Source organism: Conger conger, chromosome 5, assembly GCF_963514075.1.
Source record: "Conger conger chromosome 5, fConCon1.1, whole genome shotgun sequence".
NCBI lineage: Eukaryota > Metazoa > Chordata > Actinopteri > Anguilliformes > Congridae > Conger > Conger conger.
In genome coordinates this window covers 25,724,933-25,748,762 of record NC_083764.1, presented here as the reverse complement: position 1 = coordinate 25,748,762, position 23,830 = coordinate 25,724,933, and the positions used below count along the sequence as shown (strand labels likewise).

At 41.6% G+C, this 23,830-nt stretch overlaps 1 protein-coding gene across 1 annotated transcript; it reads right to left on the bottom strand.

The window, feature by feature from the left end:
- Positions 1–430: 430 nt before the first annotated feature.
- sgpp1a (sphingosine-1-phosphate phosphatase 1a) lies at positions 431–23,830 on the bottom strand. Its single transcript, XM_061243733.1, has 3 exons — positions 22,687–23,830; positions 13,455–13,544; positions 431–5,137 (listed from the first exon to the last, which is right to left on the bottom strand). Exons 1-3 carry the CDS (start codon positions 23,542–23,544, stop codon positions 4,586–4,588), a joined length of 1,500 nt encoding a protein of 499 aa, XP_061099717.1. The 5' UTR covers positions 23,545–23,830; the 3' UTR covers positions 431–4,585.

Genomic DNA, 23,830 nt, shown 5'->3' with positions numbered 1-23,830 from the left:
CGCTCTGGATAAGAGCGCCTGCTAAATGCCTGTGACGTAATGTAATATAGTTTCACATGTGCTAAAGGTTTTCCACATGCTAAAGGTCTGAATAAATCAGGTGTTGATGTGCTGTTCTCTTATTTTGTAAAGCCACTGTTTTATTTTGCTGCTTGTGTATTGCTTATACTGGGTTATGCCGAAATAGCCTGTCCTGCTTTGAAGGACAATAACCTTGAAACCTTGAATCTCGAACAGTGAACAGGAAGGTCACATTGTGACCACCAGATGAGCATTCGAAGGGCTGGGAATCACAAAGTATTTTGCAAAGGCCAAAAAAAGGAACCCGTTTGAGGATATGTGGGGGAAATTAAAAGTCTGACAGACCGCACCTTCCCCTCTACTGACCAGCGCTGTGCCCACCAAAAAAAAAAAGAACACATGCAAGAGGGCAAATTAACACATCACTTTATTCATTTCCCAAGATACAACAGATAGGACTGGAGTGGATTGTTTTCGATGTATTGTTGGTAAGAAAAAGAAAATTAGACAATGCCGCTGTTTTTGCCAGCTCTACTGGCAGCCAGTTGACATGAACTGGGAGGGGGCCACACTGAATTTGACCATTTCAGCTCAGACACCAAACCGAGCTCACTGAGATTTATACTGAAGATTCTGAGCTGTCAGAGAACCCTGCTGTTAAATCCAAAATGGCAGCATGACCAGCTCAATTTTCAAGCTGGTCTAGCTGGGTATGAGCCGGTCAACCAGCATTGCCAAGCTGGTCATAAAGCTGGTCTACCTGGGTACGAGCTGGTCAACCAGCTACCAACTGTTTCAAACCTAGCTTGAGCTGTTTTTCAAGAGATTACCATTATAGGTTCAACAGACAGCCTGATACCTTGCCCCATATTCAGAAAGTTCTGTCTCTCTACTATTGAAGCTCAAAAATTATCATTATAATTTATAGTCTAATAAATATTAATATAACATCTCTTCCTCAATACTCATAAGTTGTAATACAAGACAACCGTAGTTTAAACAATGTAAGTTACAATTATGAATATACTGTAGAAGCAAAGGCAGTTATGTGGTTCCAGTTTCCATGTGGTGGTTTTGCAGTCTGAAAAGGGATAGTGAGCTGAGAGCTAATCAGGCATAATTTGACATCTACATCTAATACCTTTCCAATATCACCTCTCTAGCACAAAAACCTGGCCCCGTCTGACATGCTGGGCGCAGAAGAGAGTGAAAGTGGAGAGAACGTTGCAGGAATGTTACAGGAGCGGTACAAGAACATTAATGTAAGCAGACACTGAAAGCCCGCAGACAGAGTGTCAAATGCCCCATGCTCCCTCTTGTCCATCATCAAACTGTCCCCATGGGGGTACAGTCGGTATGAGCTGTGTTTAACAAACAGCTGAGAGGAAAAGCAGAGTTTGCCAGCCAGCTTCTGCCTAGGCAAACTGGGTTTATTTCTGTACAGTAGCGGTCAGTCTAAAGTGGCACTCAGTCTTAACAGTAGTGGTCACAATATAAAGTGGAAGCCAGTCTTTTAGTCACGTTGAGAGTCAAAGGTAGCGGTCAGTGTTCACAGTAAGAGCAGAAAGCGGAAGTCGCTCTACTTTATTGGTCAATGTCTAGGGTAGCAGCCAGTCTTTAATGGAGCAGTCAAATCCTGGACTGACTGTCAGTCTTTGCAGTAGTAGTGAGCAAGATTGGCATTCAGTGACTACATCAAGTCATCCACAAGAAAAAATACTCTTTATCATACAGTATATTCTTTGTTAGCATCAGTTTCTGTGGAGCAACCCGCTCTTGTGCAAATTATTTTTACGCAGGTCGACAAATAATTGGATTGGTTCCATGAAACAGAAAGCAGGGATTAAAAAAATTATACAATGTAAAAAAAAAAAAAAAGTAGTATCAGTGAACTAAGTACAATGACTATAGAGAAACAAGTAATATATATATATCTTTTTACAGAATTAAACATACTTCTGAACACTGTAGTTACACAGGACAGTTGTAGCATTGCAACTGGCAAATACTTCCAAAATTAGTCATAACTTCAGGGAAAACACTGAGACAATAAAGGCACTAGGGGAGCTACTTGAGCAACAGACGGCGGTAAAGCACTGTGGTTAGGGAAGTGAGCTAGTAACCAGTAGGCCTCAGGTTCAAAACCTGGGTGGTAGGGGAGACCACTGTTCAGAGGTGGAAAGTCCAGAAGTCCCACTGCTTCTTCCACTGAAAGAATTGAGCCAATTAGCAAATCCAGGTGATTGGAATAAAATACTGGGGAGGAATTTAACTTTCTGAACCAGGAATTCCCACCTCTGCCACCATTGGCCAAATGTGAAACGTATCAGTAACCATCCCCTCTGCATGAATGTATAATATTATTAAACGCTATGCATGTTACCTGGAGAAAGAGCATTATAATATTAAAATAAATGATAACTGTATTGGGTAGCTAAAGCCAGAGAAACCAAGTTTCTCTGGCATCTCAGTCCGTGTATTTGGTCAATGTCTTGTTAATATTCAGTACTAAATCGGCATTCGTGTTCCTCCAAAGCCTAAGGAATTAATACTAAACACACTCAGGTACTATATACATAAGAAAAAGCTTTTTTTCTGTATGAAGAATACTATTATGTACATATATTTTACACGTAAGCTCTAACACTCAAGTGCATATAGAGATTTATCAAATTTAAATTGTGATCCTAGGTGTTAAGAGGAGACCACAACACTATGGTGATTTCACTGCTGTTTCTTCTCTTTAACCTTATGAGAATGGCAGATAGTGGGTAAAAATCTATCTAGAAATACCTGACACAAAAGTATTCCCTCACTACCCAAGAACTAAACCATGGTTTGAGTCTATTTACACAGAAATTATATAACCTTTTGAAAAATGTGTGCAAAGACAAAATCCAAAAAATGAGGAATATAACATATTGACGTGTCAAAATATGTTGCAGGTATGAGAAATAATGTACTTTTGGTGGACATTGTAAAATATATTGTGAAATTTGTGGTGGAATGTATCATACAGCATTTCATATACAATATATTTTTTAAGTATATGTATGAGGTACAAGATTCCAGGGAGGTGCTGTATAGCTTGAACGATTCTGCTCATCTGGTATCACACCGTTTCTTGGTTTTGTTCAAATATACACCCTGAATGATCTTGAAGGTGTGGTTGCTTTTTGTTTGGCTTGGAACCAAACAAGATCTTTTCATCATTTATGGCTGGTCCTGACAATGGAACATGTTCTTTCCAGGAGGCCAAATAACCTGGGCTGTAATAAGGAGAGCTATAACTGATTACATCTATTTTCCAGGAGACGGCAACTATAAAAACCAGTTTAATATCAACAGCCCTGTACAGTATATGGATGTAATGCAGTGGTGGAAGTCCAGGGGACAAGGAATCTGTGTTTCTTCCTCCCATGAACATGAAAAATTGTGCAGATTAGCAAATCCAGGTGATCACAACAAAATACTAGGGAGTATTTTCTGAACCAAGATTTTCCACCACTGATGTAATGATTGAAAAATACCAATTGTAGTGACCACTCTACTGTTCGCTGATAAGTGTCATCACCGTAATTACCGGAGAGTCATCAGCTCTGCAGAATGTATGATGTAAAGCTACTCAGTATCCATCACATAATGCAACAACATTTTGTGCTTTACCATTTTGAAAGATGGCTGATGACTTATTCATACAGTAAAACCATTGCAAGGCTCAGCACCACCCTAATAATACTCATTTCTTTCTCTGTCTATATATTGATTAAAATAAGATAGCGATTTGCATGTCTAAAATGAAATCGAGCCAACAAAACCCCTGAACTTCATTTCCCAGAACCCCCTAGCATCCCACCTGCTCATGGCACCTCTCTCTCCTCTAGCGCTATTTTCCTCTGAACTTTTGGATTCACAGGAAGTCGCTTCACGCAGGCTGGTAGATGTCCTCACCCTTCGATTCTGTCGACCTTCAGAGATCAGTCTTTACAACACAGGACCCTTCATGTAAGGAAAAAAACTGAACCCTGTTAGTTCAAAGTTTCATGTGAGAATATTTGTATAGGTTTCAACAACAAAGACCTTTTTAAGTGGGGGCGGGGGCGTTTGATATGGGGGGACTCAGCCCGCAATTGTACAACATGCAAACAATGAGCGACTGTGGCCACAGAGTCGGGACAGGATGGGTGTGTGTGTTTGTGGGACAGAGTCCCAGTACAGGAGAGGAGGAAAGGCAGTCTGAACAAAAGCAGAATCTGTCTGCCTCACACACATATACACATGCACATACACACACACACAACTGCACACACTCACACACAAGCCTGAGAAGCTAGGGGAGCCAGGCCCCATTACACAGAACGGAAACGGCTGAAAAGGGGAACAGATCTCAAATCTCCTCAGCCGATTGCTGCTGGAACCATGAGAGGAACAGAAATTACGGACATACGTCAAAACCAAAAATGAAGAGGAAGATCGATTCGCGACAAGTCCTTCACCCACAACTATCCACAGGGCAGCATACTCAGGGAATCTGGGGCGGAGCTGGTGGGGGCGTCGACGAGGCTCAGGACAGGTTGAGGCAGCTGAAGAGGAGGGGCACCAGGAAGACGCAGCTGAAGCCCACCGTGCCGTACACGATGTAGCGGTAGGGCAGCTCCACCTCCATGTGCTGCCGCGCCAGCCTCACGTCGCCGCTGGCAACGCCCACCGCGCGGCACACCAGCGGGATGGTCAGGGCCTTCATGGCGGCACGCGTGGCCAGCAGCACGGCCACGCCCAGCGCCAGGCGCAGGAGTGAGCGGCCCACCAGGGCGGCGCCCAGGGGCTGAGGGGCGAAGGGCAGCTCGAACAGGGGCGGGTCGGGCGCCAGGCCCAGCAGGTGGTTGAGGTGGGAGGCCAAGGCGGCCCCGGCCCCGGTCCCCAGGGCCTGGGCTGTGTCCCCCCGGGAGGTGCTCCAGGAGTCCAGGGTGAAGGCCAGGAGGCCCAGGGCCACGTGCAGGAGAACGATGACCAGCGGGGCGTGGGGGGACGTCAGGTAGAAGCCGTCGATGTGGTCCAGGGCCGGCTGGATCACGGCCAGGATCAGGGCGCTGTACAGGAAACCGGCGATGACTTCCTGTAAGGAGGGGGAGAGTGTGTTAGCAGTGCTGCTGTGCGAATACACAGAAACACACATAGGTGCGCGTAAGCACACAGTCATCTTATACAAACACACACACAAACACGCATCGGTGTGTACACGCACAGTTATGTACACACACACACAAATAAACACAAACTCATGTATACAAACACACACAACAGGCATACACAAACACACAGTTAAGTGATCAAAGACCCCCCCCGCGCGCAAAAAATCTAAAATCTAAAAACATGTTTTCACTAAGGGTTATTGAGTGTAGATTGATGGGCAAACATGGCAATTTTATCCATTTCAAATTAAATAAATTGTGCAAAAGGTGAAGGGGTCTGAATACTTTCTGAAGCCACTGTACATAACACACATACTGTATAAACATACACACTCAAATGGTCGCAACCACACGCACACAAAGGACCCGAAAATCGAACTTATTTTAAATGTAAAGGTGGTTTGAATAGCTACCAGCTGGTGGAGCTTCTCCATGTGATCAAAGACCCTGCTTCTTTACACCCACTGACCACATGAGCACTAAACCGACGCAAAATGAAAAACAGGAAAACACAGGGATGCTGGGGGTTTGACCTACCACCCAGAAATCCCACAAAGCCTCACACAGAACTGAAGCAGCCCGGTCGACTGTAGGGTTAGGGGAAGACTCTCTGAACTAAGAAAAGAGCTACACACACCTATGTCATCACTAACGATATTCATGAACCAATGATGTACTGACCAAGAAAAAGCTGAGCAGCCAACTGTGAAATGACTTTTGGTCTCTTACAAAGTTTAAAAAGAGCTCTAATCCCAACACAGATCACCCAATGCGGAGGTAAATACCCTCAAATTAAAGCTGGCAGTCTGCACCTATTCATGGATTTGTTTTTAATGCAATGCACTGGAATACAGAGCCAAAACAACAATTGTCACTGTCTCAATATTTGAGCATTTTTGCGTGTTTAGGCCTGTCTGTTTAGGTCTGTCTATACGTTTGTGTCTTAGCAACAGCATATGAAACTTAGAGCAGAGTACTTCCCTGTTGAGTGTGAAATTCCACTGAAGCTGTCAGGCACAGCATCTCTATCGCTCATTCTCTCTCATATCACTCTCTTGCTCTCTCACTGTCTTATACAGTGGACCTCTGCACTCACCCTACATCACTCCACTGCCCACATGCTCTTTGCCAGCAGACTTTGGACACAAACACACCACACATCCACACACCAATGCATGTGTCAGCTCATAAACCACACAACACACACACACGCATACACACCACACATACACCCTCAAATGTATACCTACATACATCCACACAGTGCCACATACACACATCATCTTTTGCACACTTACACGAGTGCCCATACCACACATATGCGCAAACACACCACACCACACCCACACACACACACTCAGGGCAAATTCCGACAAACTCATCCTCCTGATAACGTGATGCAATCTCGGGGTCAAACGTGAGAGCAGAGGTGTCAAACTCCAGTCCTGGAGGGCTGCAGTGCCTGCTGGGATTTGGTGCGTTTCAGCACTAATGATTTGTTTAAAGTGACTGTAAAGGTAAATCAGTGAATGGACTCAGACTTCATTGTTTGGGGTTATTTTGGTATGTATTAAGCATCAGCATAATTTGAGTAGTGAAATGCATGCAATATGAAGGTATATGTCTAAACATTTCCATCTATTTCGATGTGGAGATTAAAGGTCCCATATTGTAAACTTATATTTTAGGTCCTGATAACCAGGACAAGGCATTTTAATGGTTTTATGTATCAAATCCCTATCCAGTTTCATCTGTGCCGAGAGCTTGGATTTGTTCTGGCTACAAGGTGGGCCATGCTAAAGCAAACAAGTGCATTGTAGTGATGTCATAACCTCACAGAAGTCCAAACGGCTCATACGGACTGTGTGGATTTATTTCTAGATGCATTTCCATATCCACAGTCTGATATTTTCACAGTGTTTTCATAACACCTTCAACACCTGTATAATCTACATAGTGAGGGAAATGTCATTTTCCACAATAGGGACCTTTAAATGTGTGTTCCAGCGCTCCACAGTCACTTTAAGATCACTTTAAGATTGACTGGTTATTTCACACACCTTGTTTTCAAAAAATTACATATAGCTGTACACTCTGTGGCCCTCCAGGACTGGAGTTTGGCACCCCTACATTAGAGGAAAACTCAATGATGACCAGAGAGGTAAAGAACTGAAGAGACTCCTCAGCCACATTGATCTCATTTCAATTTCGGAGGGGGACAGCTAACTAAGAGTACCACCAAATACAACATGGTAATATTGGGGGTTACCATGTCCACCCAGGAATCTACATCCATGTGACATTATGGGTATCTACATCCATTGGGGTTTACATTACATTAACTCAGGAGGTATAGCAGTCATCTGGCACTCTGAGAGTTGCTGGTTTGATCTGCGGTTCTGAGTGTTGAAGTGTACCTGCGCAAGACACCTAACCAAATGAGCTGGTTGGCGCCTTGCATGGCAGCCTTTCGCCGTTGTTGTGTGAGAGGTATTAACTGTAAAGTGCTTCGTATAGTCCTAGTTATTGGAAAAAGTGCTAGATAAAAGCAGTCCATTTACCATGCACAGATCGAAGAGAGGCAGTTACATTCCACAAGCAACAGGCCATAAATCGATGACGACTGCACACAATCGCAAATTGAAAGTTTAGGAAAGTAATAGATGCACAAAGCAGAGTTGAAATGTAAAGCATTCCCTTTACATCCAAGAAGCCCAGATACTGCTGATGTCACATAAATAATCCATACGCTAGACTCAGCAGCAGGATTGAGCTCCCGAAGGCTACTCTTATCCACCAATGCTTTCCTGTAGGGAAATAACTGCATGAAACCCATTTGGGTTAAGATGGTTTCAACTGTTAGGGATTGTATCATAAATGTTTAACCATATAAGAGGAGCCCTTCAACTTCAAACAGTTCCCTTTAACAGATGTCACGCCACCTTCCTGTAATTGTGTATTTCATCGACAATGTGATGCTAAAAGGCCACAGTGCCGTGAGAGAACAGATGTCAGTAGATGTAAGAGATCATCTTGAAAATGAGCTAGGTCGAAATTGCTTTGGAAGCATTTTTACTCTCTCAACAATTCCAAGTGTTCACACATCCACCAAGTCAATGCAGGGCCTTTTTAAAGGGCACTTGAACCTAAAACTAGCATATGCCTAGATCTGTTCAATATATCATCAAAATAACTTTTCCCATTCTTGTAAGCTAAATAAGTCACGCATAATGACAAATTTTCTTAATTTTTTCGGACTATGTCAGTCCCGTAACACTTCAGTAAGCAGACATATTGCTGTATACTTGACGAAGGTGTGACATCAAGCCGTTGCCAGCCAGGAGCCAATGCGTGTTTTATGCGATCCTTGAAAGCTAGCAATTGTGCTGGAGGTCTCATAATGCTATCATGTGGTTTGTCGCTTTCTCCATCTGAGCATACTAATTGGGGATAATCCCTCTTCAGTGGTTCATACAAATAACCAGTTAAAGTCATATTGATACCTAGAGTGGCAAAATTTTGCATATATACTCCACTGTGTTTTCATTGGATTTAGCAGTTTCTGGTTTGAGCTGTCAATGACTTGATTCGTGAGGCATTCGGCAATATGTCTGCTCACTGAAGAGTTACGGGACCGACATAGTCCAATAAAAGAAATGAAATATGTTGTTATGCGTGATTTATTTAGCTTACGAGAATGGGGAAAGTTATCTAATAATATATTGAACAGATCTAGGCATATGCTCGTTTTGGGCACAGGTACCCTTTAGGAAGAGCAGGACAGCCTCCCTTCTTTTAGTATTCAGTCAGGTAGAACAGACAGTGAAAGGACAACAGCTGACTATTGGTTTTCATTCCAGTCCAGGCTCCGTATGCAGATTAGGAAAGAGTTCACCTTCATTTGTTATATACGTATTTCCACTTGGCGCAAAGGCCTAGGGTAATGTTTTATCTGGTTGCAGCAAAACTCAGTTTACATGTTGCAGGTTGGTGTAGGTATTGTACATTCTGACCCAAAAAAGCCTTGAATAAACAAGCACACTGAGAAAAATATCTGGTCAGTACATAGAATAGATGAAACCTAGAAATGAAGACATTAAGCCTCCATTTTATTGCAGATATTAGATAAATGTGGGATCTTGTAGATCAATAATGCTGTGTGTATCGCCCCCTTTTATTAACACAAACTTTAACACGACATACCCAAAATGAAATGTTTACTAAAGGGCATAATCCCGGTCTCTTCTGAAAGGTCTCACTCTAAATATTACAAAGTTACAGAAGCTTAAACACAGTGAAAGAGAATATGAAAATCACACACTGAAAATATTTTCTGCTTTTGAGTGGACACAGATTATTCCGGCTTTTTAGAATTAGAAACTATCATGTATTTGGTTCGCTGGACCCTTGTGACATTAACTGACATTACTTTCTTTCATGTAGTCTGCGGATTTCCAAAATGTAGAGAAGGTGAGGTCCCCCCCACGCTTGTTTCGCCAACCACATGTTACAAAATAAATAACTGTTGTCGCTAAAGCAATAGCATCTTAAGAATATTTACACAGATAGATCTGTGAGTTTTAACACTTTCAAACTATAAGTCCTGCTAACATAGTGATTGGAAAGAATGCAAAAAAACCCGCGTAAGGGGTCAAATTAATGTGTATAATTCCAGATAATAGTTAAGCAGTTGTAAGAGCACGACTCTATTTATAGCAGGGCTCTAAAGTGCTCCCATTTTCGGAGCATTTGCTCCTGAAAACTGATGTGTGCTAACTGGAAAACACTACTATTGTAGCACATTTTTGTGAGGCATGTGTGATGCCTATATTTTCCAACATATGAACATATGTGCTAATTGGAAAAAAAATGTTAGCATAGAACCCTATATAGTTGTCCAATTCAAATACTTTAAATATATACTTCAAATATTTCAATTGTTCTATTCAACTAGTTTTAAATAATCTATATTCTCAAATACTAATTCATATAGTTTTGAAAAGGTTTTTTAACTTATAAATGGTATTTATTTTTGAAAGACAGTTTGTTTTATATTTACTTAAATGTATTATTTTTAAAATATTCACTTCTCACATAGAATATGTAAAAATTATACTTATCCCAGGTATTAGAATTATCTGTGTCTCTTATCAGAAAATATAAGTGGGAAATATGTGTCACGACCGTGAAATGAAAGGTCTAGGCAATACACAGGCCCCGCTGAAGAGAAGATTAGAGCCCATGATTTAGGACAGTGAACCATAGAGGGTTGTTTTCTTGAACCACTTTTTTACATTTCTCCCAAACAGGCTCACCTCATCAATTCAACAGGGTTAATCACTCATCCAGGAGAATACAGACAAATACAGTATCTGTAAGGCCTGGAAAGGCATTTCTAAAGAAGATATCTAACGACTGGTGATGTCAATGGATCATAAACTTAGGTATCATCTGTTAACTTACTTTTGCACTGCTGAAAATGGGGGGACTCAAAAATAGCTGTTTTTCTAAAAATGGTAAAACTTATGCACATGAAAATACCATGAAATATCATGAAAGCCAATTGTCTAAATTTTTGTATCTGTATAGTGTTGTCTCAATTTATGCTGCCCAACCCTGTTCCTGGACATCTACTGTCCTCCAGGTTTTCATTTCAACCCTAGTTTGGCAGACCTGATTCTACTAATTAAGAGCTCAATGAATTAAGTGTTCTCCAGAAACAGGGTTTGGAACCATTCCTTAATGGGTTTGAGGGTTGAGGGTTTCACATCTTATATTCCCTTACATTCAGATTAAACATTTCATATATATCTTATATTCTCTAACTCTCTCCCCTGCCAGAACAAAACAGGATCATTGGAACACCAAGGTGAAATTCCAAAAAGATCTACGACGTGACAGAGGACAGATCCCGGTAGCCAGTGATTTGTCCATTCCTTCAAATACTTTTAATCTGTTTATTGGCTCCCTTATCATCATCCGGACTTGTCACTCCAAGCAACCACAGGGTCAAGGTCTCAGCGATTATGCAGGCTTTGAAACTCGTCAGCACTGCAGAACTTAAGAGCAGCTCCCCTTCTACTGATGTGGAAGATAATTATCAGGGGTATTAATGAAGTGCGCCAAGAAGCAGGGAGAGTAAAGGGGGTGGATCCATTTAGGATAACCCTACCCTCCCATGAGCTAAGGTGTAAACCTCCTCATCGAATGATCAGTGTCTGGCTATTTTAACAAGGATAGAGAAGCACAGGAAGGAGGGGAACTGTCTTTTTTCTGCCAACGGTGCAGAAAAAGGGCAAGGGTTCTGCTTGTACAAGGAAGTGTTGAAAATGCTCACAAACACATGTAAGCTTGTCTGCTTTCATAAAAATAAAAAGAAACTGTTGCAAATGCACATAGGCACGCATATTTCACTATCCAAATACATGGACTGCACTGTACCTCAGTGAGTCTGCATGTATGTGACTGTGTTCCGCATACTTATGGGGGGGTGAGCTTGTTTTTATCTGAGTGAGAAAGCATGTCTTCTCACACACAGGCATGCACAGTTTCAGAGACTGAAAAGGAAGGGCTCATCTGGCACAGTCAGTCACATGATGCTGAGCGGAGTTGGGGATGTGGAGCAGGATTAAAGTATAGGGAAGTGAGACAGAGCACTAATATTGTACAATTTAAGAGGTTGTATAAAAACATCATTCTCAATGGTTATAGTGTGGAGGAAAGAGGATTGTTTTTAATTTAGTATTATATCTTTTTTTGTGAACAATACAGTGATCAGAGAGTCTTCACGCTTGTAACATACACCAACGTGGATGCGGGTTATATGTATGTGTATGTAAATATGTATGTACAGTATATGCATGTATATGTGATGTATGTATGCATGCATGAATGCATGTTGGCATGTGTGTATGTGTATGAATGTATGTATGTATGTATGTATGTATGTATATATAAATATATGAGAATATTCAAATAGGTGTGTATAGGTAGGTATAAATAAATAAATTATATATAGCTATCATAATATATAGTAAGCATACAGCGCATTTGGAATTGATTATTGAAATTATGATTAATGAAATAAGGGGGTAGGAGTTAATAAGTCTTTACTTCTTCCTACTCCTTTTTGGACACAGGGGATGAGAAATGATCGCACTTTTATTATTTTTTTTTTATTTTTTTATTTTTTTTTATTAAATATTGTTTGTGGCCTTCATTATGTTTTATTTTGTTTTAATATATGTAAGTTCAAAATAAAGATTATCAAATCAAAAAATCAAACAGTGTGAAACCCAACCACAGGGCTCTCACCATAGCTGTGGAATCACTTACAGCAGAAGCCTCAAAACCGTAGCCTCTTGGTATTGAACCCAGCTCCACTACCTAGGAGCCCATTTAGATAGTGTACACTACATACACTATCTAGTTGTGAGTCTTGCTGATGGGCCATGGGCAGACTTTTCAGAAGGCCAACAGGAAGGCGCACAGGACCAAAGCATTGTTTATTTTATCGCCCTGTGAACGTGGGACCTAACGTGGGCAATGCTATGGCAACAGTCTCATTGCCGACCAACACCTGCGTCCACACTGTCGTTTCTCGAGTGAGGTCATCTCAAGAGTAATTAACAGCTGTTCTGTATAAAGGCAAAAGTAAATACATGCTGTCAAGCGCAGTGATGTATTATGAAATTAAAGACCAGTTACCGGGAACAGAGAGACAATGGCAGGAAGGCTGCAGTAAAGACAACATCCTCCGTCTTCTGCTAGTGTAGTGTAGTTCTGCACCTCTGCACAGAGCAGCATTACGAACGAACACAAAAACTATGATTTTCAAACATATATTGCAGCAAAACCAAGTTGGGAAAAATATGAGCGAAAAATGTGGATAGATTTAATCTGTGAAGTGGAATGGATGATGTGTTATGTAGCGGAGACTTCCAACTCTCAAATACGTTCAATTGACAGATAGTAAAAGCGGAGTTGTGTTTGAAAATCATGCCTCCATTTCACTACATTTCTGCTGTTTATTGTTTATTTCTGAGAATAGTGAAAAAATTTCAAAATCATTCAAGATCTCAAAGGCTTATGGGGAATGCAAAGACAACTTTGCACTACTCAACACAAACCTTTCCCGGGGATTTAATGTCATAGATTTATTAATAAACTCCACATTAAATGTGCATGTTGAATGATGACTGCAAGGAAAACACTTTTCAGGCAAGGTTCTGATGTACTCACCAGGACAGAGTGCATGCCCATGTAGACCCGGCTCACACACACCAGGATACTCCAGGAGAGCGCCAGGCCCAGTCCAAAGATGAAGGGATACTGAGTGAGAGACAGAGAGGGAGGCTGGATTAAAATACAGCCTGATCACACACACAGACCAGTCGGGCATTCAGGCCTGCAAATATCAGACAGATCCACCCATCCGACAGGTTCTTTATCACATAACATTCTGAACAGAACACACGGAAGCAGCCATTTCCACCAGAAGCTAACGTCCGTTCAATGACAGTTTTCCTCCTGAGGAAAGTGGTTTACGATTATGCTTGCTTATTGACCATCTTGACACTAAAACTCTTTGATTGATGTGAGTTGGACCAATAATTATGGAGAAAACATCAAATAACTGCACAACGTCCCTATGTTCGGAAGACCAGGTTAGCTCATGGTCTAAACACCACCGTATAAGCCTGCCCGGTTCGTAGTCTCTCGTTAGCAACAGCTTTCCCACCACAATGTCATAGTGGAGAACTATATGTCACTGTATGCTGAAATGGATCGCGTATGTACCAAGTATTTATGAAAACGGAAGGAATTATATTTTACACACATACAAAGCAGATCTGGAAGTAATTATTGAGTTATTTGTCATGAAAATTTGGAAAATGTTTGGAACATGGTGAGCAAACTTGGTGTCCAGAACACGGCGAGTTTACGTTTCTATATGCACACGTCAGAGGGCTTAGAATTTTGTGCTCATGTTGAGCGTAGAAAAACTAAACTAGAACAAAATAACACTCTATATACAAGGTGAAAAAACACACCACATACAGATACAAACACACACATATACACAGATGCTCACACAGCAGTGACTGAGACCAGATGTACCGACAAACACACACAAACACACGTGCACACACATGCACACACACAGTTAGGGCAAGGATACAACACACTCAGTAGGCCATTCTCACCTGGATGAATAGAGGCCAGAATCCAGCTGCTTCATGGTCAGTCAACAGTCAACTGTTTAATCACCCAACTCACACCACCTATGCACTGAAACGCCACTATGAAAAGGGGTTAGCACTCTGACCTTCCAAAAGTAAGCACTGCAGGCCACAGGATTGGAGCTGGCTGGACCAAGGCCCATCCTGGCCAAATTGTTCCCTTCACCCTGGGCTGGAATCAGTTTTTTCCCCAATTTTACCAAGATTCTTTTCCACATTTGTGATCCAATCTCATGGAGAAAACTTCCTCTAATTTGGGCAAATTTGCCTCGAGCACATGCTACCACTTGCAGCTTTTTTCACTGATCACTGATGGCTCATATGCTGCAGCTCTATTGAACCAAAACAATCAGCTGTGATGATGAATTTTCATTCAACAGGGCTGAACGTGAACTCTAATCAAAAAACGTGGGAGCAATTAAAGTGGGAGAAGTTCCGTCAAACTGCGCCAACCTATACTATCTATGGTGCTTTCAGTTTCCATATGGATTAAGCAGTTGAACAAAGGTTAAAGTGTATACCAGTTTGTGCTTCTGATATTACTGATTAATGTTTCTGAACTTCTAACTTGTACCACCTGTGCCACATTCTGATTGTCTCAGAAACTGTGTATCCATCAAAATATGTAGTTACACCCACTAAAAAATTCAGCATAGGCCCTGCAGTATAAATATGCTCTGGTGGCAAAAGCAGAGCAACAGGAAGTAAAGAACAATGTGAGAAACAACAGTGCGGAGCCAATGTAAACAGACTGGCTGTATTGACCATGACGAGCTGGGCTGGTTAGACAAGTTGGGCCGGCCCTCACCACAGAAATAAATGCTCAAAGAAATGCTCATCATGTTGAACAAGGAGCACCAGGCAGCGAGGACAGTCCATTAGCTCCGAGATAAGATAGGACGTTATCATTCTCATTACGAGGCTGCTATTCCTACCCGACCTTCTTGTTCGCACCACAAAAGTGCCGCGCCATTATCAGTCACAATACCTCACCTATCTGAGGACAGGCTAGCCCGGTAAACATACAAGCCTACTCAACAGAGAGCGTATAATACACTGCAAGTCATTTAAAAAAAATAGATCATCTCACAACCCACATCAATCTCTCCCGAGAAGGCACCACTGCCTTAAAAACCAATTATGTCAGAAAGCGCTCACCTTCAAAGTCTATGTGAAATACCCTATTATGGCATAGGGCTCTAGAGTCCTCCCATTTTAGGAGCATTTTTCTTCTGACAAGCACACATGCTCCTTGGAAAAAATGTAAACATTTACATTTACATTCCAACAGCATTGTACTTAATTTCTTCACAAGTAAGCAATGTCAGCTCTAGTCTGGGGAGTTTTCATGAGGCATTGGGTGATTTTCGGCTACAACAAAGTGCAGGAGAGAAATACGCGAGAAGCTGGCTTATCGGTGGCCCCACGGGGTCATCAGCTGGCCTTATCACCAAGGTACTGATGGGGGATGAGGCCTAGCAGAAACCCTCACCCCACTCTTGGGATAAGGCAATGGATCTCCTGAAGCCAAAGTTCACATGAATAAGCTTGCTGTGGAGATCATTGATCCTCACATACCATTTCTAGACCAGATTTGTGTGATACCCACCATTTCAAGCCCACAAAGTAGGAATCACAGAGCGACGTGGCAGATATTGCACCAAGAGGGATCCAAAGGCTGCATGTCGACAGGGAGGAACTTAGAGAGCAATGTAACCTGAATGTCAACAAGAATGTCACCTATTGGAGTAGAATATGGCAGAAAATGTATGCCAAAAATTGCGAGTGAAAACTAAATCTACACGCACAGAATTTGAAGACGTGTGGTGTGTGCAGCCCAAAATTATGTGCATGAAAATTGTTCTGCTGTGTGCTTTAGCAAGGAAAGCCCATCTTTGAGTGCAATTTTATAGCCTTTGGTAACTAGCATGATAAAGCCATTTGGTAACTTTGGTAACTAACATGATGAAGACTAATTACAGACAGCAAGCAAAATGATTTTGGCTCAATATAACAAATTACTGGTTTAAATGAATGCAATACAGAGGATAAATTTATGGGCGGAGGAGGTCACAAATTCCATAGTATCGATCATGTACAAATTAGCTAAATTGATATAAATTGTGTGACCAACTGAGGTGATTCCGATAACCTGAAATGTGAGGGTGTTAATGGCTTATCAGGCATTGATGAAGAAGCTGTACCGCTTTCTTGAATAAATAAATAAATAAATAAATAAATAAATAAATAAATAAATAAATAAATAAATAAATAATCGAGCTGCAGAAAATGGTCTTAATTAAAAGTGAATATAATTGAATGGAATATTTTCTGGCAACTCAGCAAAACCATGTGCAGTCGTGGAAGCTTGTCGATGAACCCTTACTGATCACGACAATAATATAAATCCAACAACTTTGTGGCACGTGTTATCTGAAACCTGGTCTCCTTCAGATATGCAGGCAAAGAGTGCACTGCTGCGAGTAAAGTGATGCAATCATTTATAATGTATAATGTTAAAATTTTTACTGATTCTCCAAAACACAGTTGCTATACCTCAAATTGTTCAATTTGATCATTTAATTTGATCGATCAAATTCTTAATGGCAGATAATCAATCATCCATTAATCATTAGCATTCGTAGTCCTGATATCCATAAGAAGACTCCAGTTTTAGTGTGTCTTTAAGGCTCATTAATATCATGTCTCGCTTTTCTTACTTCCTGCTTTCTCTCCATTTACATTTGTAGATAGCACTCATATACTAATCCCGACTAACATAGAATTTGTACAGTACTAATTATATTAACACTCTAATATGTTTGTCTAACTAAAATTCACTAGTTCTGGGTATTTAGTTTAATCACATAACTAACAGACTAACTCTCTACATCTACACTGCTCTATACCGCCGCCTCCCTTCGTGCAACCCTTGTTATTGTATTATTGCCCTTTCATGTTTCTCACCTGATGTTTATTTGTTAGACCGCCCTCACTCGCATGCCCCGCCTAGGTTGTCTCATTCCCCTGTGCATTTATACCTGTCCTTTTCAGTTGCTCCTTGCTAGTTCGACTCTCCCAGTTCCGAGCCCTTGTATTCCTTTCCCTGAGTTCTAGCCTCATCATCCCTGTTCCTTTGCATTCTGTCTGGTTTCTCAGTTTTGGATTTTTCTGGTTTTTGACATCTGCCTGGCTTTTGACTCAGTGTTTTTTGGATTTCGATTTGTACTTTCGCTGGTTTGGTCTTTATCCTTGGTTTTGAACTCTGCCTGGTTTACGATTATGCTCTGCCTGCCCCACATGTACCTCTACCTGGTTTTCGACCATCGCCTGTTTTTTGGATTACGTAATCTTGTTAAATAAGCCTGCCTTTGGCACGTTACCCCTGCGTCTGCTATTGGTTCCTCTGTCCCCTACACGTGACAATACTGGCACAAATTATGGAAACACTGTGCTTTTAATGGGGTAATAAATACTAAATCACTTTGGGTCAGAGCTGAGTCAAGTGTCTTGTCTCCATTTATAGATAACATTAGTTCTATAATTTAAAAAACGAAAACTAAAATCGAATTAAAGACAAGTAGGGGAGAATGGGGTAAGTTGTGACACTGTTCAATTGTCCCAAACAAGAAGCACGACCAAAGAGCTTCGAGAGGGACTTCATTATTCAACCGTTTCACTGCTTGAGCTATTTTACGTAGCCTGCATTCATTGTCATATGAAGGACAATAGAGTTTTAGGGCCAATGTTTATTAATGCTAGTACATACAGTCAGGTCCATAAATATCTGTTGGATAGGTTATTGTTATTTTAGCTGTCTACCACAGGAAAGTAAATAATATATATGAACTCAAAGACTTTCAGCTTTAACTTGAGGGTATTTACATCTAAATCGGGTGAACGGTGTAGGGATTACAGCCCTTTTTATACACAGTCCCCCCCCAATTATAGCGGCTCAAAAAATAAATGGATAAATTAACATAATTATAAATTTTTTAATATTTGGTTGCATATCCTTTGCATGCCATGACTTCCTGATGTCAGTAACCTGTCAACAACATCAGAGTCTAGACATCTTATTTTCAGGTTGTCCTACAAGCAATAGTAAAACTCTTTGAATTAATCTCTATGGGAATTGGAAGGTGGGACTAGATTCAGCTGTAAATTATGCTGATACTTTGCTTAAATGGCTTTAGGTCATCAAGGCTCCATGGTATCAAATGAGCCTCAAGCCGTCATGCTGCCGCCAGATATGCAGTAGATATGGATGAATAACTTCAAGGGTTGTTTCTCCTGAATAACTGTCCTACTGAACCCAATGGAAAAAGTATTCAGGAGAAACAAACCTTGAAGTTATTCATCCATATCTGCTGCATATCTGACAACAGCATGATGGTTTGAGGCTCAATTGATACCCTGGACCCTTTACGACTTAAAGCCATTCAGCCAACAAATGTGTTTTATATTGTATCAGCATAATTTACATCTGAATCTAGCCCAAATTCCCATAGAGATCCATTCAAATGCAAAGAGTTTTAGTATCGCTTGTAAGACAACCTGGAAATAAGATATCAGTAAATATGGATATAAATAAATGTTATGCAATATTCTACTAATCATCACACTGCTTATGAAAGCAGTGTTTCCATAATTTGTGCCAGAACTGTATCTGAATAACATTAACAACCTTTGGCAACCTTTAATGATGGTGGCTGTGATAGGAAGAGAGCCAGATTTGTGGAATGGCCCTCTGCAAAAGTACTGATTAAATTCCTACAACAGATACACAAAGGAAAGGCTTGGATATCTGATATCTTTGTGAATCCAGGTCGCAGAGAGCACTACAACAACCTGCTAATGGTCCTTGAGGCTGTGTCGGTCCTTCCCATGACTGCAGTCTTGGAACAAGCTTTTCGTTCAGTCAGCAAGAGAGGGCACGCCCACATAATCTCTCCAGGCTCACCCCCTGAGGGGGGAGGTTTGGCAGAGTTTCCATCAACGAAGCGGTCAGTAACAAGTCTTTAAATTGGGACAAAATCATTGCAATTTTCAAAATACTAGAAAGCTACTGTGTGGTTTAAAACTAAACATTCATTTGTGTTTAATTGCCAAGAAACCCGGCTGACAACATAGCACAAGATCCATCATGAAATCGTTAGCTGCAATGGGATGTTGAGTGTTAAGTGAATCCAGATGTTAGTCTTCTTCTCATGGTTATGGATCATAATGAAGTTGATGTAAAATTTAATAAGATGATGTCAGGTAGGCGATTAAGTTAGATCATAGGTCCACTCTGTTCAGATTATTTTGGCACAATACCTCTGCTTGTCTTAAAATATAATGATTGAATGCAATTTGTTGACAGAATTATTTGTTAAAATACAAAATAGATAGTTATCTACAATGGGTCCAGATTCAGAACAATGGGAGACGCAGACTTGTTTTCCATGGAAGGCTCCATACATGCCTATGAAGCACTGCTGACTAGGTCTATGAAGCGAATCAAAACAGGTTGCTTAAGTAGCTAGTCTACTGACATGCTTACTAAATTACTGCACACTCTTAGAGGGGCCTGCTACTCAGCAATTTGATGCCATAAAGGTTGTAGTCCGGTGACTGAATATAAAGTAGAGGACAAGAAGGATGTAAACCTCTCCAAATCATTCACTCTCATGAGTGGCACATGCACGCACACACAAAATGAAAGTTGTAAGATTTTGTAAAGTAAATGCAAATTTTTTTTTTCTGAGTAAAATGATTACCCCAGAGTGATATTTTACAATGTATTTAGATGACACTAGATGCCTAGCCAGCCATCAAAATCTAGAACTGCAGTGAGCTGGCTAGAGGAGAAATGAGTTCTGATTATCAAAACGGAGTAAACTAAACAGGCTATGCCAAGTACCCTGATCATTCATCTGATGACATGTTCCTATACTGAGATCACATGAAGCAATGGGTTTTTGCAATGACTTGCATTAGCTGACATGGGACAATATGCTGACTATTCAAAAAAATGTTCCAAGTTCCAAGTTCCTCAATTTCGACATTAGCTCCGGAGGTAAGAGTGGTTGCCGGGTCAATCCCCCACCCTGGATGTGGTCAAACACGTGATTGCTTTGGATTCAAATACATTTTCTACATTTTCTATTTTCTATTGAGCTTGTCTGGTATATTGGAACACATGACATACTCTCAAAAAGTTCAAAGCCCAACTCCTGGGCATCTTGGTTGGCTCAATTGCACCAGGCAAGATCAGTCGAGCCAGAAAAGTATTTGAATGCAAAACAATCACGTATCTGACTCAAGTGGCCAAAGCCAAGCTTCGTTTTTGAGGCTCGTTTCCTGGTCTTGTTAAGAGACACTGCTCACTAACATGGTGTTTCAGCCACCCTTTGAATGTAAGGTAATGGAAACAATACAGTAAAAAAAAATCCTACAGGAAAATTGGTGTTTTTTCTTCATGTCCTACCATGTATTGATTTTCTTTAAGTTATTCTGTTAAAAGGACAATACAGTAATACTTTGTGGACAAATCAAAACCGTTTGCGCCACTGCCAAGCCAATTCATCTCACATGCTTAGTGGAGGAGCTGTACTCAGATGGCCTACTATACTGCAAATTGTATAGTAGTGGCTCCAAATTGTACAGCATGGCAGCCCATAAACTTGACTTCCGCAGTTTCAAAACACTATTCACTAGCCCACAGATGGGTGACGTAACAGGCACTTGGTCCATATTTTTTCTACAGTCTATGATTTGACCCAGGTCTGAGTGTAAGCCAGACATTCACACGAGGGTCCGCTATAGGAGGCTTAACTTCCTCCCACTCCAATCTAGAGCCTCACCAATTTCCTGGGGAATCAGGGTAAATGGTTGGCATTTCTATAGCACCTTTATCCAAAGCCCTGTACAATTGATGCTTCTCATTCACCCATTCATACACACACTCACTCACACACACTCACACACCAACGGCGATTGGCTGCCATGCAAGGCACCGACCAGCTCGTCAGGAGCATTTAGGGGTTAGGTGTCTTGCTCAGGGACACTTCGACACAGCCCAGACTTTCTGACTGCACTAAAATAATGGGGATATTTTAATTGTAACAGCCCTTTTTTGTGTTTCTCTCAAGCATAGTGGAACTGTATTTCAGAGTACTGTTTTATTTCAATTAATAGATTTGGTTGTTTAAAGGTAGGAAGTGTTTCTTTCTTTTCTTTTTGCTTGCCACTGCAGGCAGCCAGTTACAGCCAGTATACATTTCAAAGGCCCGGTACCAAATTCCTTAGCTGGCTTACTAATGCATGCATATGATTGCATTCGCATTTTTCATTCATTCATTCATTATCCTAACCAGCTTATCCTGAACAGGGTCTTCAGGGGGGCTGGAGCCTATCCCAGCATACATTGGGCAAAAGGCAGGAATACACCCTGGACCGGTCACCAGTCCATCGCAGGACACACACACCATTCACTCACACACTCATACCTACGGGCAATTTAGACTCTCCAATCAGCCTAACCTGCATGTCTTTGGACTGTGGGAGAAAACATGTACCTGGAGGAAACATGCAAACTCTGCACAGAGAGGCCAACAGGGATTCGAACCCAGGACCTCCTTGCTGTGAGGCAGCAGTGCTACCCACTGTACCATCCGTGTCGCCATTCGCATTTTTACGATGCATAATTGATGTCATCAGCGAAGGGACCACGGTGGTAACAACACAGTACGAAGTCATCACAGGATGCGAACAAGAGCAACGACAAATCAAACACCTTTTTATAAAATGGGGTGACGTCACCGACGCATTAAAACTAACCATGAAAATCGTCGCCTACAGGACCAATATCTGCTCTACGCTTCAAGGAATAGCCTATATGTTGCCTGTGCAATAACTCAATCCTTTAAGACTGACATTTATTATATTATTGGAATTGATGTCCCCACTCGAGTCATGGAAGTGAACGGATACACAGAAACGGCAGCATGTATAGTACTCCGGGAAATTAAGGAAAGGTTGCTTATTGCAACCATGTATTAAGGTTTTATTACCCTCATTGTCAACTGCGACAACGTAAAGTATGTAAAATCCTCCAACACTGTGCCCTTGTCTGAGCAGAATTACCACTTAATTCTTACATTTATTGCCTGTTGAACTACGGGTATTTTTTATCATTATAATAATGCGTTATTATCTAGCTAGATAGCTATTATGTGATAACATACCTCCCACCGGCCATAAGTCAGCAGGAACAGCGAAAATGGGATAGCGGTCCCCGACATGGCGTGCGTGGACGGCATGCTGTACTCTGAGTTGTAGAACACTTCTACTTTGACCACAGGCGGCGAGGCGGGCCTCGTCCAGCGGATGAGGTCTTTTGTGGATTGGCCCAGAAACAAGACCCAAACCCAGACAACGATAAGTCGCCGGCTCACGTAGGCGTCAACGTTCCACATTAGGAAAGGAAAGAAAACGATGAAGAACATCTCGTTGCCCAGTTCAGTCCCGAACGTAAACAGGTAGAATAGAAACTTGTTCTCGATGATAAACTCCTGCCCACCGTCGCCTGTCAGAGAGTTCTTGCGCAGGGGCTTTACGATGCTCGGAGCGCTTCCACCCAAGCTTTCGCCGTCCTTTGATGGGTCGCATAACGTCCCGCGTCCGTGATCAGCACTGTCTACAGTGGGTCCCTCCTGTGCATCTCCGCCATCTCTAACACCAGCGAGGTATTTGTTTACGTTCTGCCCCTCTGTCTCGCAGGCGCCGGAGATCTGTGCTGCTGTCCCGTTCAGTAGGCCGTTCATGCAGTCATCATGAATCGGACTGTTTTCTTCTGTGGTGGTTTTTCTTTGCCGAGGACCGTCACTCTTGCAACCTTCTCCCCTTCCGTTTTCACCTTCACCCGGGCAGTAGTTCGTGCAGGCACCGTTGTGAAATCTTTCCTGATCCCCGTCTGATGTTTCACTCGATTTCCCTGGAAATGTCCCTCTTACCCCGCAAAACTGCTGAAATTTTGCAACAAGGTGCGGATCTTGCAATTTCTTGCAGAGCTGGATAAATTCCGTTTTTAAGTCTTTTGCCATCCTTACTTCTTAAACTCCTGGTTAATCACAATATGAAAATTTCTCACCCGGTGGCCGTGCAAGAAAACTGCGCTCGCTGACAAGCTACAGGGGGACATATGACAAGCTAGCTTTTAACTAATACAAATCTTCGATCAGCTTGCGATGGTAAATGAAAGAAATCAACGTACAAATGTATAAAAGTTAAGTCAAACCACACCTTCTGGCCCAGAAGCCAATAAGGGAAGGTCGGGGTAAAAGACAACGATAGAGCATTTGTTTCCGTTATTCTTCGGCTTCAGCAACT